General features: G+C 39.2%; 1 protein-coding gene across 3 annotated transcripts in view; it reads right to left on the bottom strand.

The window, feature by feature from the left end:
* LOC150079276 (centrosomal protein of 104 kDa) overlaps positions 1-17,904 on the bottom strand; it is a 211,455-nt gene that overhangs the window by 121,205 nt on the left and 72,346 nt on the right. For all 3 annotated transcript variants that reach the window (XM_090383351.1, XM_090383352.1, XM_090383353.1), the window contains one exon: positions 11,938-11,963. In XM_090383351.1, the coding sequence (XP_090239477.1) occupies positions 11,938-11,963 (26 nt within the window). The remainder of the gene's footprint in view (positions 1-11,937; positions 11,964-17,904) is intronic.

Here is a 17,904-nt window from a genome sequence, read left to right as displayed (position 1 = left end):
TTCACATGTCAAGAAAAGCTATAAAAGCGATTGTATTCATACTAGAAGTAAACTGATTGAGGAAATACAGTACAAGAGCCTTAGCAACTTTGAATGGGAAGTCCTCATAAGATACTATATTAGCAGTCCATCTGTTCTGCTCCTGCAACAAAACTGGATACCCTAGATAAAGAGTGACAAATATAATCACCAATGAAAACTTCATGGTGCTACTACAGCAGGGAAATTTTCAAGTAGACCATAGAAACTGAAAGAGACCAGCAGAAAGGAATAGTACACAGAAAGAATACTGCATGCATATAAGGTGTCTTTATGCAAAGTCTTATCAGCATGCCTCCCCCCCCCCCAGTATAATAATGAATAATCATAAGCAGTTATTTTAATATATTTCATAACAAAATACATTTGGAATTTAAAAAAAAAACAAAAAACTACAGATATGTTCCAACACTTTACAACAAAAAAAAACATTAAGATTATTACTATATTTAATACCACTCATACACCGTGTGAAATTAATAATATAGCTATTCCCCTAAACTACTATACATTAAGGTATTTATATTTCATTAAGGTAACTATATTTCAGCTATCTTACCGATACGCATCATCAGACCATGCTGTTATGACCTGATGATGGGTATTGGTAAGATAGCTGAAAATGATGAAGAGTATGGGGAAGGTATTGGTAAGATAGCTGGGTATTGGTAAGATATCTGAAATGTCACCTAAATGCCACCTATCGGGCAATGTTAGGTGGGTCAGAAAATTGCTAGCTTGGGGGGGGATTCACAGACAAATACATTAACAGTAGCCACATGCAGATGAAATAATTCTTGCACTTCTTCAATTGGAATGGGCAGCAGCCTGGAAAGCCAGTTGCTGGAGATTTCAGGAATTGCTGAGGGTTATAAAACAAGGTTATAAATACATGGGCTGTGGTAGAGTAATTAAGAGTAAGAATGGGTGCATGTACACCAATGCTAGGAGTATAGTAAATAAATTTGATGAATTTGAAATGCTGGTTAAGACATCCAAGGCAGATATTGTTGGGATATCAGAGACATGATGCCATTCAGATATAAGGGATGCAGAATTGGAATTTGGGGAGTACATTGTGTACAGAAAGGATAGACAGGATAGGAGGAGGAGGAGAGGAGGGGTTATGCTATTAGTTAAGAAACACAAAATCTAGAGAAGTGCATCCAGTTGACATAGATGGACAATGCATGCTGAGTCAGTTTGGTGTGACATAAGCACTGGGAAAGCAAAAATGAGGGTAGGAGTTTGTTATAGGCCTAATGACTCTGATGACTACAATGAACAATTATACAGAGAAACAGAGTGAGCCAATACATCAGAGTGTCTTATAATGGGGGATTTTAATTTTCCAGATATAAACTGGAACTTGTGGGTTGGTCATTCGCACACTAGCAAAGCTTTTGTGGATTTATTGGATGATTATTTTCTACAGCAGCATGTTAGCATTAGTAGAGGCATATGATGCAAGAAAGCAAGCTTATGCAGCATCAGACAAAAAAAAAAAACACTCCCATTTCACCCCTCCATTAATTCCAAATGCCTGTCCAGCTCGGCTTTAAATTTATTTAGGCTATCAACTTCCACAACAAAAGATGGAAGTCTGTTCCACCAATCAACTACCTGCTGGCTAAAGGCAACTTTCAGCACATCTATTCTGCAACTGTCTTTCCTCAATTTGAATCTATGCCCCCTCAGGTTCTTAATGCGAGCAAGCGGAAGAATCCCATCAGTATTCAGCTTGCGCAACCCATTAAAAGTCTTATACACCTCAATCAGATACCTCGCAGGTGCCTACTCTCCAGACACTGCAATTTGCAGAATTTAAGCCTTTCTTGGTAAGATCACCCCTTTGTTCTCCTCAACAATCTTGTTGCCTTACTTTGTACTCGTTCTAGCAATGCTACATCTTTCCTAAAATGAGGCCTCCAGACCTGTACAAACTACTCTAGGTGTGGCCTGACAATTGCCTTGTACAACGGGATAATCACAGCTAGCAAAATTGCTATCTATCATTGACAAGGCTCGATGAGCTGCCCTTGCAGCCCATCTGCACTGCTCATTGAACTTCATATTTGACTGCACAATTACTCCTAGGTCTTTTTCACTTTCCACTTCTCTGAGCGTAGTACAACACAGTTGGTACATTTCTCTTGGGTTATTGCTACCCATATGCAGTACTTTGCATTTGTCAATGTTAAACTTCAGTTGCCACTTCTCAGCCCATTTGCCCAACTTATCTAGATCCCTTTCTTTACTGTCATTAACAACCCTGCCAACCTTTGTATCATCTGCAAACTTGGGCATTAAACCTGATATACTGTCATCAATATTGTTGATGAATACACAAAACAACAATGGGCCCAGCACCAAACCCTGGAGAACTCCACTAATAACGTTTGTCTGCAAAGAGCAGTGTCCATTGATTACTACACTCTGTCGTCTCCCACTCAACCATCCCTTTATCCATTGTAGCAACTTGCTCTTAATGCCATATCTCTCCAATTTTTACAGCATTGTTATTATTGTTTTGGGTTTTTAGAAGCATTAGCAACTAAGGCCATATTGCTCCGGGGATATGCAGTGGTATTCCCTGACCTTTCCGCATCCTCCGTATTTGGTGGTCAAGGGCTCGAACTCCAGTTTAATCAAGAAGCGTGTGCTACGCACTGCTGCTCCTGCCGGCCTGGCTACGGAGGCACCATTTGTACAGCAGTCTTCCATATGCAACAATATCAAATGCTTTCTTGAAATCCATGTATATGATATCAAAATTATTTTTGACATTCAGTTCCTTTGTGACCACATCATAGTATCCAATCAAATTGGTCAGACAAGACCTCCCTTTAACAAACCCATGCTGTGTCTTAACTATTACTGCAGTCTTGTCTAGATGATCCTGAAATGCTTCTTTAATTGAGTGATTCCATTATTTTCCCCGGAACACAAGTTAAACTAACAGGTCTATAGTTACTTGTGTCACCTTTTCAATCCCCTTTGTGAAATGGTGATACATTTGAACACATTACAGAGGTAACAAGCGGGAGTAACACTCTTGATCTGATTATCAGCAGTGATTATTTATGCATTAAGAATTTACAGATAAAGGAACCACTAGGTGGCAGTGATTACAGTGTACTGATGTGGGATTTACTTAAAGATGTAACTACCATCAGGGGTAAAGAGAAGGGATTTTGCTTGCGTGAAGGCGACTACAATGGTCTCAGAGATTTTTTAGGTTCTGTACAGTGGGACCAAATGATGATGTTACCAACAACAAATTCTAAATGGGAAGCATTCAAGTAAGTAATTTTGGTAGCTACTAGGCTTTTTGTTCCAACTAAGAAATACTGCTCTAAGTTTAGGGCTAAATGGATGTCAGATGAACTAATGAGACTCGTTGCAGACAAGAAAAATGCATGGGATGCTTTTTTGTTTGTTTGTTTGTTTTAGAGTTTTATGGCGCATTAGCATCTAAGGCTATAATGCGCCAAGTCAAAAGGATGTAGCATATAAAATTATTTGTATATTATTGTAAAAAATATATACGATATAAAACGTTCATATAGCATAAAACTATAAAAATATTCTAGATAGAATTTTTTAGATTAATAAGTTGTAAAAACTTAAAAATAGCTGACATGTTGTCATTGTCGGATAAAACCTGTCTGAGTGTATAAGGTTCAGACAGATGGCTAAAACATAAGCGGCGGTCATAATAAAAGGAAGTACATTCAATTAAAATATGACGGACTGTTAAAATGGTGTCACAATTTCTACACATAGGACGATCGTCTGCCCTCAGCAAATAGCAATGTGTCAAGTGACAATGTCCTATGCGGAGCCGGGATAGAACAACTACCTCTTTTCGGTTCCTGCGCAGACTAGTTTCGAGCCTGATTAAATGGTCCAAAGTTGACCTATTCCTACGGAAGCCACACTGAAATCTGGAGAGGAACCCATTAGCCTCCAAATACCAGATAAGGCGGGCATTGACCATTCTCTCCAGAATTTTGCACAGACAGCTAGTCAGAGCAATAGGACGGTAGTTCGTTGGGATTTTAGGATCCTTTCCTGGCTTAGGAAAGGCAAGCACGATTGCCTTATGCCAGGAATCCGGAAACTGCTCTTCTTGAAATATTCTGTTATATAGAAAAAGCAGTTAGTATGTGGATTTTGCAGATAGATGTTTGACCATATCATAATGGATAAGATCTGGTCCGGCAGCACTTGCCTTGGTAAGAGTTAGAGCTGTTTCTAACTCTTCCATGGTAAAGGGCCTGTTATAGGGATAAGACTTTTTTGATTTAAAGTTAATTGGCTCCTTTTCACATTTATCTTTCCAGACCAGAAATTCTGGGGAGTAAGCAGATGTTGACGAGATGGCAGAAAAGGTCTCCCCAAGTACATTGGCTATTGCAGTTGGGTCTGCAATAACGTATCCATTATACTCCAGGACCGATGAAGGGTGTGATGTATATTTACCCTTCATTTTCCGGATTTTGTCCCAGATAGCTTTACTGCTGGTTGACTGGGTAATAGTGGATGTAAAGCGGACCCACGATTCCTTTTGGCTCTGACGACGAATATATCGCGCTTTCGCGCATGCACGTTTGAAGGCTAAGAGATTGGCTGTGGTAGGATATCGTCGGAATATCCCCCAAGCTTTATTTTGTGCCTTTTTTGCTGCTGTGCATTCAGTATTCCACCAAGGTTTTGGAAATGGCGGAAACCGGGTAGATATTTTCGGAATTGTAGCTGCAGCTGCATGGACAAAGCTTTCTGTGATATACGCCACTGCGTCATTGATAGGCTCCCGACTGACTGTACTGATGTTAAAGTCTACCAGGTGTTGAAAGGTGTTCCAGTCAGCCTGATCAATCTTCCATCGCGGTAACCTAAAAGGTGAGCATGGCGTCCCTTTAAGTAGGCTGGTTATCACGGGGAAGTGATCACTTCCATAAAGATTCTCCTCTACCTCCCAGTTGATTGAAGGAAGGAGAGAGGGGGAACATATAGAGAGGTCAATAGCAGAGAACGTACGGGTAAGCATGTGGAAAAAGGTGTTAGTTCCCACATTTAGAAGGGATAGGTCATTGTCATTGAGCGTATGCTCTATGACACATCCCCTTCCATTAACGTTTGCACTACCCCACAGGGTGTTATGTCCACTGAAATCGCCCAGGAGTAAGACAGGAGTAGGCAGCTGCACAATGAGATCATCAAGGTCTCTCTGGGAGATATCAGCCCCAGGTGGTAAATAAACTGAGCAGACTGTTATTAAAAAACCTACCGTAAGGCGAACTGCTACCGCTTCAATGTTGGTGGTGAGCGCAATAGTTTGATATGGGGTATGGTTGCCCAGAATTATAGCAACACCCCCATGAGCAGGTCCATCCCCAGTTCTGTCCTTTCGAATGATAATGGTGTTACGAAGTAAAGGGTTTTCATTTGCCTTCAGGTATGTCTCTTGTAAGCAAAAGCAGACTGGCTCATGCTTTTGCAGGAGTGCCTTGATGTCATCAGTATTTTGCCGGAATCCACGACAGTTCCACTGTAGGAATTTAGCCATTATTTTGGCTTGGTGGGTCCATCAGGCAGCTTCCGAGGTGCTGAGGGCTTACCTTTTTCAGTTTTGGCTTTATCCTTCCTGGGGAAGTATGGACGCTGTCCAGTGTCCATTTCCTCCTCAGCAAAGAGCTCCAAAATTGAGTCTTCTTGTACCTCCTTCTGCTCAACATCCATGTTTTCTTGGGTATTAACGGATGTTTCACCTTTCTTATTCTTTTCTTTTGCAATTGCTTTTGTTACTTGTGGAGCATTAGGAGGTACCGATATAGGAGTGGCAGCTGATTGGTCCTTCTGTGCAGGTTTTTGGGAGCTTAAAAGATAATGTGCGATGGGAGTAAACGATTCTTTTGGAGGGATGGACATGTCTGTCTGAGTTCCAATGGAATACCTCCCTGCTACCTTCTGGGCGTAGGTAGGTTTGTTGATGTTGAGAGGTTTCACCGCTTTCCTTGCCTCCTGGTACGATATGTTTAGCTCTGCCTTCAGCCGTTGAATTTCTTTTTCTTCTTTCCACCTCTGGCATGCTCGTGAATAGGCTGGATGTGCTCCCTCACAGTTAATGCAGGTGGGTTTTGTGGCTGAACATGCTGTTGTTTCGTGGTCCTTTGCACCACACCGAGCGCATGCAAGGACTCCACGGCAGGCCATTTGAGAATGTCCATATTTCTGGCATTTGAAACACCGTAAAGGGTTTGGAACATATGGACGCACTGGACAGTTAATGTAGCCAGCTTTAATCTCATCAGGAGGTTTGGGCAAGTTAAAAGTCAGGATAATGCTCCTGGTTTTAACAAGTTTCCCATCCCTACGCGCACTAATTCTCTTGACGGCAATAACTCCCTGTGGTTTCAATTCCAAGCAGATTTCTTCCTCGGTTATGTCGAGAAGGTCCCATTCTGAAATGACACCTCTCAATGAATTTAGTGTTCTGTGTGGTGTCACTGTTATGGGTACTCCTCCTATTGATGTTGCTCGGAGTAGCTGCTCAGATTGCCTGTCAGTTTTAGTTTCAATTAAAAGGTCTCCAGAACGGAGCCTCTTAACTGATTTGGGTGACCCTGCTAACCCATCTAAACCCTTTTGTATAAATAATATATTTATTTATAGTATAAATATATTTATAATTTATTTTATTTATATAAATATATAAATAAAATAAACACCAATCGGTGTTTCATTCGTAGAATGCAGAATTAGAAATCTTGGAACAGGCCCTGATGATATTTCTGTTCGCTGCCTCTTTGTAGCAATAATGCTATCTGAATCTTTCTCAATGCTTTCAGATAGGGACTGGGTTGGGGCCCCTGAAGAAGATAATTTATCAGGATTCATAGAGTTTTTATATGATTCAGTGCCCGGGCTCCCCACCCACCACGGAGCCCAAAGGGACGCCCACTACCTGGCACGCAATAAATGCGCTTGGGAGTGGAACCAGGGCTACCCAGACACCATACGCGCACCGCCGCCAGCCTGAATCCTGTCCCTCGGACCATGAGGGTAGGGGCATGGCATTGACACGGTTGACCCTCGCAGGCGAACCTCGCAGCCGATTGATCCTAGCCGGGCCTTCCAGGACCTCCCGTCTTGTCAAAGCAGGGGCCAAAGTGGTGTATTGAAGCTGGGCCCCTCAACCACCAGGATCCCCCTTTCCGAATTTCCACGGGTCGCAGCGCACGGCAAACACGCCGGATTCCATTGATGTAAGCCTGGAATCTGGGCTGTGGGCGTTGGATCCCAGTGATGCTAGTCTGGAAGTCCAGCAGCGTCACTGGGAGGTCCCCTCACCACGTACAGGTGCCCACGTCAAGGGGCATGGGATGCATATAAATTGTCAGGTGACACAGAAGCCTATGGTAGATACAAGCTAATCTGTAATCAAGTCACAAAAGAGGTTAACAAGCAAAGGAAGGTTATGAAAAATCTTTGGCAAAGGATGCAAAGAAAACCAGCAAAGACTTTACTTATATAAACTCTAAAAGGAAGAGGATGAATCAGATTGGTCCACCTGACATCAATGATTTTACTGTAGATGATCAGTCTCAGATAGCTGCCGAACTAAATGAGTATTTTGCATCTACATTCGCATACAAGGAGTTATTCAAGGAAGAGAGGGCCAGATGTTTATCAAATTCTAACAGGGAGTTAAATGATTTTGTAATAACTTCAAGGATTTTGTTGAAATTCTTCTGACATCCTTTTGATGGAAGACCACAGGAGGCATTGAATGGAGTGTGTTGGGAATGGTGGGAGGTGTTTTACCAAGATCATTAATACATGAGTTGGAAGAAAAATGGGATGCTAGCAGGTCACCTTTATCCTTGGCTGAAGTGACAATAGAGCCATCTGGTTTGGACAGAGGTTGGAGCAGAGATGGGCAAAAGTAGCAGCTTTGGCAAGAGACCAGAATGCTCAGCTACCATTAGGGCAAGAAGCAAGGTTTCTGCTCATAACCTGTTCAAAATCTAGTTTTGACTGCTTTACAATTGTTGCGAGCTTTGGTGTAGGCAGAAAATGAAACTGAAGAATTGGAAACAAGCTAATTACGAAATGCAATGTTCTTCTCTTGAACAGCCTTAGCACATTTATTGGAAAACCAAGGTTTAGATAAAGGACGAGATTTTAAAATGGAGTGTGGAATAAAGGATTCCATTCCTACAAGAATAATTTCACTGACATGATCTGAGCAAAAGTTGACATCAGAAGTTTTAAAACAATAATCCAACCAAGGAAAAAAAGAAAAGAAATCTCACAGGTCATCCCATTTTGCATTCTTGTAATGCCAAACAATACGGGGGTTGGGAATAGCCATGAGATAAAGGTTTCATTGGAGAAGAGAAAATCACCAAGTTGTGATCTGAGGTGTCAAAAGGACCACTCACTTCAGACAAATAGCATGAAGACATGATGACAGATGGACTAAGAAAATAACAGAGTGGTATACAAGAGGAGCTAAAAGAAAACCTGGAAGACAACAAACAAGGGTTGTTTGTGAGAAAAAGATCAAGTGTGTTGGCTGTATGGTTAGGATTGTCCAGTAGTCTTGTAGGTAAACAAACAATCTGTGCAAGGTCATTAGTAATTGCAAAAGCCTCAGCATCTTGACCAGTTGGGTTGGTGTGACTAGAAAACGGAAGCTAGCTGGAGTTGGGAACATTAAAATCACCAAGGAAAATTACTGCACTGTTAGGAAAGTTGGACTGGAGAAAATCAAGTTGCAAAGAGAAAGGAAGTCAAAGAACTCCAATAATCACTTAGAGCTCTTTGACTTCCTCTCTTGTGGAGTTGGGAGAATGGTAGAGACAACAGATGAATTTGACACAATGAGGTAGAGAGATTTTAAGCTAGAGAAGATTGAAAAGAGGAGATTCCAAATTAACAAATCTTTGACAGGGAATATCGAAACAGACACATGCACAAGTACCACCTTTGAGGCGAAAAGAATCATACAGCAAATAATTTTGGCAACTGAGATGAGCGGTAGTTGACTCAACCGATAACTGAGATTCTGTCAGAAAAGGTACATGGGGCTTGGCAGACTGCAAGTGGAAATGGACATCGTTGAGATTAGAATTGAGACCACATATATTAGTGAAATGAACTAGGAAGTGTTTGGGAAGTTTAGATCTTTTTGCAGATAAGTTTACTCTATTAGTTTGACAATTCATGGTGTATTCAATAGTAAGATAAAGTGGGGGGGACATGCTGTATGAAGTAATTTTTTTTTTTTTTTTTTGTTAGTTGTTGGCGCATCGGCTTCTGTGGCCATATTGCATCTCCCAAAGTTTTTGCCTTTTCTACTCTGATCCAAGCCCGAGGCGGGATTCGAACCCACGACCTTTGGGTATGAAATAATGAAATTTTTGGATATGGTGTACATGTGGTAAGAATATACCGAGATTCTTGACATAACGTGCCCATGACAATGCCCTCTCCCCCGCATATACACTATTTGGACTCCCTACAGTCACTGTCTGGCAGAGTAGAGGTAGCAAGATTATACACTAGCTGATCCGGAAGCCTCCTAAAGAGTTACCAATAAGTTTGGTCCGATGTACTAACTAGCGGCTGGCCTGCAAACACCATTTTAGAGCTGTACTCTCGAAATGTAAGGAAGATTGAATCTCACCATAATGTTCATCATAACCTCAAAAGTCATCAGTCATACTACATGATGGAAGAGATGGGGAAGGATTCACTGGAACTTAGCTCTGAAGACTAAACGTGGGTTCCACCACTTCAAGCCTCCAATAAGCAAAGTGGTGGTATTGCACCAGTTGATGAAAGTCATCTACCTCCTAGTACTGCCTGGTAATATAGAAGGGTGGCATTCCTCCATGTGGTGTGAGCACCACACCTCGACCCCTGCTTACGTTGGTTCACACCTGGGTGGTCACCCACAGTGTGCTTGTACATGGAGGTTATACCCAGGATTACTAACATTTCCACCATCGTGAAGGTGCAAGCAGAGGATTTGGTTGTCACAAGCCATTCAAGCTTCGCCGAAATTGGATCCACTTGACTTCAATTTCATCTTAGTATATGAGTTCCATCAGCGTTTTAGACTCCCACATAGCAAGTACAGCTTATCAGGCATATCTGAGACAATGTCTGTGACAACCTCAAGGACCACAAGCTGACTTTAGGACAGGATTCTCAACTATGGATCACCCTCATGTAATATCACAGTTAATGCAGAAAGAAAATGAATATAAAATGCCATTATGCTTGGCATTTGTGGATTTTGAAATGGCATTTGACTGTATACAGCATAAGGCACTGTTTTGGGCACTGGAAAGACAAGGCATAGACATCCCTTACATTATGATTTTGAAGAAAATATATGAGAAAGCTGCTTCCTTTCTTAGACTAGACAAAGACAGTAGCAAGTTTAAAATTGAGGAAGGAGTTCGACAAGGAGACACTATATCTCTGAAGTTGTTTATTGCTGCCCTTCAAGAATCTTTCAGAAGACTGGACTGGTCACATAAAGGATTTAATGTGAATGGAGAGTACCTAAACCATTTACGATTTGCAGATGACATTGTAAGCATAAGCCATGATCCTGAAGAATTAGAGGAAAATCTTAATCAGTTATACAAAGTTAGTAAGGATTTTGGACTAAAGATGAATATGGTTAAAACAAAAGTAATGATGAACAAGTATGCCACAGGAAGGGATATAATCATTGAAGGAGAAGAAATTGAAAAGATGGATTCATATACTTATCTTGAACAAGTCATTAGCTGTAATAATGATAAATGGCTGGAAGTCAAGAGAAGAATAAATTTCAGATAGACAGCATTCAGCAAATATAGTCACATATTGAGGAGCAATATCCCAATTTTTCTGAAATGTAAAATAATGAACCAATGTATTCCCCCACCATGATTTATGGAAATGTAACTTGGGCACTCACCAAAAGAATGGAAAAGTTGAGAACTACACTGCAAAGAATGGGATGAATTATATTGGGAATCAGACTGTTAGATAAGAAGAGAAACACATGGATTAGGCAGCAAACTCAAGTAAAGGACATTCTTATCAAAACTAAAGAACTAAAATGGTCTTGGGCAGGACACACAGCTCGAAGACATGACGACAGATGAACTAAGAAAATAACAGAATGGTACCCAAGAGGAGCTAAAAGAAAACCTGGAAGGCAACAATGGATGGTAAATGGATGGCCATTAAACAAAACAGAAAGAACTGGAAAGTTGCTGGAGAGGCCTTCATCCTGCAATGGACTGAAAATGGCTGACGATGATAGATCTTGCAGAAAACATATGTTCAATATATAACTATTTCTGGATACAGTATGAGCAAGATCTACACAGCAATATTATTATTATGCTTTCATTAATCACTGGCAAGATTACACAATTATATAGTATTCTGTTCAAAAGAATCAACTTTAATTTATCATTCTGGGGACTGAAAACCTATGGCTCCCATCAATGCATGCCCAGTATGCCCATTTATAAATTTAACATAGAGAATGTTTAATTTGACACCAACTGAACCTTTCTGAAGTCAATCTACAAAATATAATGCAGAAATTAAATGATTTATTTTTTTATTTTTAGCTTTCTTCTTTGAGGCAAACAACTAATGTCAGTCTCTATACTATACAAAATTTACAAAACTAAAAAGAATTACATCTAAGATATCAGCAACCAAAAAAGAATTATTCTAAAATGTTCAAAAATAATCATACTATTCTTTAAAACAGAATAATAATGACAAAGAAAGTTGTTAAGCAGATACAAAATGATAAAAATTGAGAAGGTACAAAAAAAAATGCAACCGAAATTCTAAAGTTATACTTACCTAAATAATAAAGTGTTTGGATTTAGCTGAAATGGTAAAAATATCAGTATAAAAATGAATGTTACGTTATTTAAAAAAAAATGAATGTTACATTATTTAAATAAAAATGAATGTAACATTATTTAAAAAAAAAGAAGACAGTAAAGAAAAAAAAAATTGAGATGACCACATCTACTATTAAGACATTTATTATAGTACTCCTTAATGAACATTATAATACTGTAGAAAGATTTTAAACTCCTGTAAGCTGAGCTTTTCAGGTAATGCACATGAAAGAAAGATAGGAAAGGTGCTTCAAAGAATAGAAGTAAAAGAGATAAAAGGCCAGAAGAAAAGTTAATTGGTTGATAATCCTATTTCTCAATAATTAATTAATAATTTGTTTTTAATTTTTAAATGCTTAATTTATAAAGGTAGCTTGTAATACAGGCTGCAGAAATGCCTTTGCAAGCTTAATCTTGGTGCAGATTCATCAATTGTTACACATGGTATAAAAGTTTATTATTTTATAAATAAGTGTTTAACTTGTTGGATTCTGAGTGATATTCTGAGTGATATAAATGGGAAGGTGGCATGTTGTGGTATGTTGCTGCAACTGGTTTAAAAGATAATGGCTGCATATAGAAATCAATCAGGATGAACAATGAACATATGTGTGATATGCCTTAGAACACCTTTTTTGAGTTTGGTGTGAAAATCTGAATGGAGGGCGACTTAAAGTATGAGGGGCATTTGATAAGTTATCTAATTTGACTATAAATATGCTTGATACATAAATAAAAAGTAGCTTTTATCATATTCTCATAAATTTCTACATGTTACTCGTGCATCCATTGTGTTGTGCAGTTGATCTTTATCCCATTTCTCTAACTAGGAATCAAAATACTTGCATCTTCCATCAGTTGACTAATCCTGGTTAGAAATACCTCTATAAGTTTTGTAATTTATCAATGGGATTTGAAACAAACCTTTCTAAAAAGATTAAAAGTCATATAACATCTGTCCTGCTGCACAGAAAGTGATATTGTCTGACAGTTTACATCAGTATTTAACTGTAAATATATGTAAATATACAGAATCAAGTTAAGAGAGGTTCTGATTTCCTTAGCTAAATAAGCCTTTCTCTCATTGTAAATTTATAGGTATTAAAAAGTATATAACAGTACTCAGAATACAATAGTAATAGTAATGCCAGCAATGACTTGCAAAATTTTAATATAGAAACAATTATTAATAGATGAAATCCAAAAATAAAATACCACATGTCAATCTACACAATGCAGCATCACTATTGCAATTATAAGAAACAATGGTCAGAAGCCACTGGAGTGGTAATGAAACAAAATCAAGTCTTAGAATAAAATCTGCAGTGGCCAACAAATTGGGAAGGGGAGAGGGAGAGGTGGACAAACCAAAAGGGAAATGAGGCATTTTCCAGGGCAAGATGATCACAGAAGGCCTGAAATATCTCTTTAGAAACAAAATATAAAACCCCTGATGTTTGTGGGGGGGAGGGGGGGAGAAACAAAATTTTTTTTTAATGGAAACCATAGACTCTTGGTTAGGTGCTGATTCCGAATCAACAACAAAAGAGAAATTTCTCTACAATACCAATATAGGTAACAGGTAGAAGCAATGAAGATTTACATTACACATAAAGTGCAGAAGCAATATGCAACATTTATTGAACTTAATCATATGAATATACACTCAGCTGATTAAATGTGACCACAGCCCACAAATAACAGAAATGGTATTATTCCAGAGTAACAATAAAAGAAAAATCAAATCACAGCTGGCAGTAGACAGAGAAAACTGTTGTTTCAAACTTTCCAAACCATAGGACACACACTCTGACTGATTCTGTACAAGTGCTGTCATCTTTGACTTCTTATGAATCTCAAAGCAATGAATACCGCATATTTAACTCCCATGTTTCACTAATGTGCACACATGTAACAGATTAGCATGGTATCCAATGATGCCCAAAATGAGGTATGAGTTCAACCTTGATCTCCTAACCACAAATATTAGGACATTGCATATGTGATGTTATTTTTTTTCATCTTATTCAAAACAAAAATAGAACCATTTCAAATGAAGTTTTAATTAAATATATATATATATATATTCCTTTGTTCACTTTTTTTTTGTTTTCTTTTCTTTGTTCTTGTTGTTTCCTTCTATGACTTTTTGCTTCCTTCTTATAAGCATTTCCATGCAATATTTATAAAAAAAATCCTTTCTGTGAAACAAAATTTTATTTTCAAAAGTTTGAAATTTAAATTGAAACTTTTGTTTCTCTCAAGCATTGTAAAGTTCTGTATATGTAGTAATCTGCAAGGTCAGAAAAATATGGCTCGTATGGATTTTTTTTTTCTTCCCAACCAAGCACCTCAATTTTGCAACATGTGATTATAACTATATAAGGCTGGGCATTGTACTGATGACACTCAACACCTTTGACACTGATCAAAGAAGTCCATTTTTCTTGGAAAGCAGCACTCAAAATTTGGAGATTCAGGTTTATGATGCAGGTTTTATCCCTCCACAACAGTTCAAAATAAACCATGCCTTGAATATTTAACCATATGCCCAGCAAAACCTTCCTGGGGTTTGCCTCGGGGCTGTGGTGAAGCAGATTATCTAATACTACTCAGTGTTAACAACACTTAATATTGTGATAAAGTACACATTTTTCATCCCCAGTAATTCAAAAAGGGCACTTGATGTTCACGAGGATACAGTGAATTCCAAATGTTTATTCAGTCTCTTAAGACTAGTGATAAGTATGGAATCAAAGTTCCATGTTCTGACACTTTCCCCAAGCTGTTTCAAATGGCAGTGAACAGCAGAAGAGGTAGTAGTAGTAGTAGTGGCATGTGATGCAAGAAAGCAAGTGCATGAGCTTATGCAGCATCAGCCAAAAAAAAAAAAAAAAAGCACCATTCCCTCCAAATGCTTGCCCAGTTCCTCCTTAAATATATTTAACCTATCAACTTCCACAACAACAGATGGAAGTTTGTTCCAGCAATTAACCACCCGCTGGCTAAAGGCAAATTTCTGCACATCTATCTTTTCTTAATTTGAATTTATGCCCCCCTTAGGTTCATAATCTGAACAAGTGGAAGGATCCCATCAGAATTCAGCATGCTCAACCCATTCAAGGTCTTATACACCTCAATCAGATCACCGGGCAGGTGCCTAGTCTTCAGCCACTGCAATTTGCAGAACTTAAGCCTCTCTTGGTAAGAGGATCCCTTCATTCCCCTCACCAATCTTGTTGCCCTTCTCTTGTACACGCTCAAACAAATCTACATCCTTCCTAAAATGAGGCCTCCAGACCTGTACGCAGTACTCAAAGCTTGGCCTGACCATTGCCTTATACAGAGGGACAATCACCTCATTTTCCCTGCTAGCAAAATTCCTATATATCATTGACAAAACCCCATGGCCTGCCCTGGCAGCCTGTCTGCATTGCTCAGAAAACTTCATATCTGACTGCACAATTACTCCCAGGTCTTTTTCATTTTCGACCACCTTACCAACTGTGTAGTACCACACAGTTGGTACTTTTCTCTCGGGTTACTTCTACCCATATGCAGTACTTTGCATTTGTCAAGGTTAAACTTCAGTTGCCACTTCTTACCCCATCTGCCCAAATTATCTAGATCCTGTTGCAGTAGCACACTGCCATTACTGTCATTAACAACCCTGCCAACCTTTGTATCATCTGCAAACTTCGACACTAAGCCTGATATACCTTCATCAATATCATTGATAAATGTACAAAACAACAGTGGACCCAACATCGAACCCTGTGGGACTCCATTAATAACATTAGTCCACGAAGAGCAGCACCCATTGATTACCACCCTCTGTCTTCTCCCACTTAACCATCATTTTATCCATTGTAGCAACTTACCCTTAATACCATTCTGCTCCAATTTCTACAATAGTCTTCCATGCACAACAGTGTCAAAAGCTCTCCTGAAATCCAAATATATGATATCAAAATTATTTTTTGCATCCAGTTCCTTTGTAACTGCTTCAGATAGTAGTAGTAGTAATAGCAGTAGTAGTAGTGGCATGTCATGCAAGAAAGCAAATGTATGAGCTTATGAAGCATCAGCAAAAAAAAAAAAATCACACCATTCTCTCCAAATGCCTGTCCAGTTCCTCCTTAAATTTATTCAACCTATCAACTTCCACAACAACAGATGGAAGTTTATTCCAGCAATTAACCACCCACTGGCTAAAGGCAAATTTCTGCCCATCTATTCTACATCTGTCCTTTCTTAATTTGAATTTATGCCCCCTTAGGTTCGTAATCTGAACAAGTGGAAGAATCCCAACAGAATTCAGCGTGCTGAACCCATTCAAGGCCTTATACACCTCAATCAGATCACCGCGCAGGTGCCTAGTCTCCAGCCACTGCAATTTGCAGAACTTAAGCCTCTCTTGATAAGAGGATCCCTTCATTCCCCTCACCAATCTTGTTGCCCTTCTCTGTATACGCTCAAGTAAATCTACATCCTTCCTAAAATGAGGCCTCCAGACCTGTATGCAGTACTCCAGGCGTGGCCTGACCATTGCCTTATACAGAGGGATAATCACCTCCTTTTCCCTGCTAGCAAAATTCCTATATATCATTGACAAAACCCCATGACCTGCCCTGGCAGCCTGCCTGCATTGCTCAGAAAACTACATATCTGCCTGCACAATTACTCCCAGGTCTTTTTCATTTTCTACCACCTTAAGTGTAGTACCACACAGTTGGTACGTTTCTCTGGGGTTACTTCTACCCATATGCAGTACTTTGCATTTGTCAAGGTTAAACTTCAGTTGCCACTTCTTAGCCCATCTGCACAAATTATCTAGATCCTGTTGCAGTAGCACACTGCCAATACTGTCATTAACAACCCTGCCAACCTTTGTATCATCTGCAAACTTCGACACTAAGCCTGATATACCTTCATCAATATCATTGATAAATATACAAAACAACAGTGGACCCAACACCGAACCCTGTCGGACTCCACTAATAACATTAGTCCAAGAAGAGCAGCACCCATTGATTACCACCCTCTGTCTTCTCGCACTTAACCATCCTTTTATCCATTGTAGCAACTTACCCTTAATACCATTCTGCTCCAATTTGTAAAATAGTCTTCCATGCGCAACAGTGTCAAAAGCTTTCCTGAAATCCAAATATATGATATCAAAATTATTTTTTGCATCCAGTTCCTTTGTAACCACATCATAATATCCTATCAAATTTCTCAGACAAGACTTTCCCTTAAGAAACCCATGCTGTGTCTGAATTATTGTCTTGAATTATTGTCTTGTCTAGATGATCCTGCAATGCATCTTTAACCAGTGACTCCATTATTTTACCCGGAACAGAAGTTAAACTAACTGGTCTGTAATTACTCGTGTCACCCTTCGATCCCCCTTTGTGAATTGGGGATACATTTGCACATCTCCAGTCCGTGGGAATCTCCCCTGAGTCCAAGGATGCTCTCATAATTATGGCTAAGGGTTTGGTTAGTTGCTTTGCCGCCTCCTTTAATATAACTGGATAGATCCCATCCACCCCAGGTGCTTTTCTTACGTTTAACTTCAACAGTTTCTCTTCCACTTTGCTCTCAGTTATTACAAAATCATTAGATTGAGATGAGTTTCTGTGTAAGTTCCTTCAACAGCTACATCAGACTCCTCTTCCTGATGTAGCTCTTGTATGTGTTGCTAAATTATCATTAAACAAAACAGATCAGTCTGATCATGCTTCATCAGCTAACTATAGTCACCACATCAGAACTTATGGAATAAGTTCTGATTTGGTGACTACTGGTGGAATTTCCTCACATTTAGAGCTCTCCTCACCATATAAACATTTAATATTTTTTATACCTAATATTTTATTGACATCTTAATTTTGTTTTTAACATCTCAAAAAATAAATAA

This window comes from Mastigoproctus giganteus, chromosome 10 (genome assembly GCF_048544385.1).
Source record: "Mastigoproctus giganteus isolate SK-2022 chromosome 10, ASM4854438v1, whole genome shotgun sequence".
NCBI classification, from domain to species: domain Eukaryota; kingdom Metazoa; phylum Arthropoda; class Arachnida; order Uropygi; family Thelyphonidae; genus Mastigoproctus; species Mastigoproctus giganteus.
The sequence above is the reverse complement of the archived record's forward strand: the minus strand, read 5'-3'. Positions and strand labels throughout refer to the sequence as shown.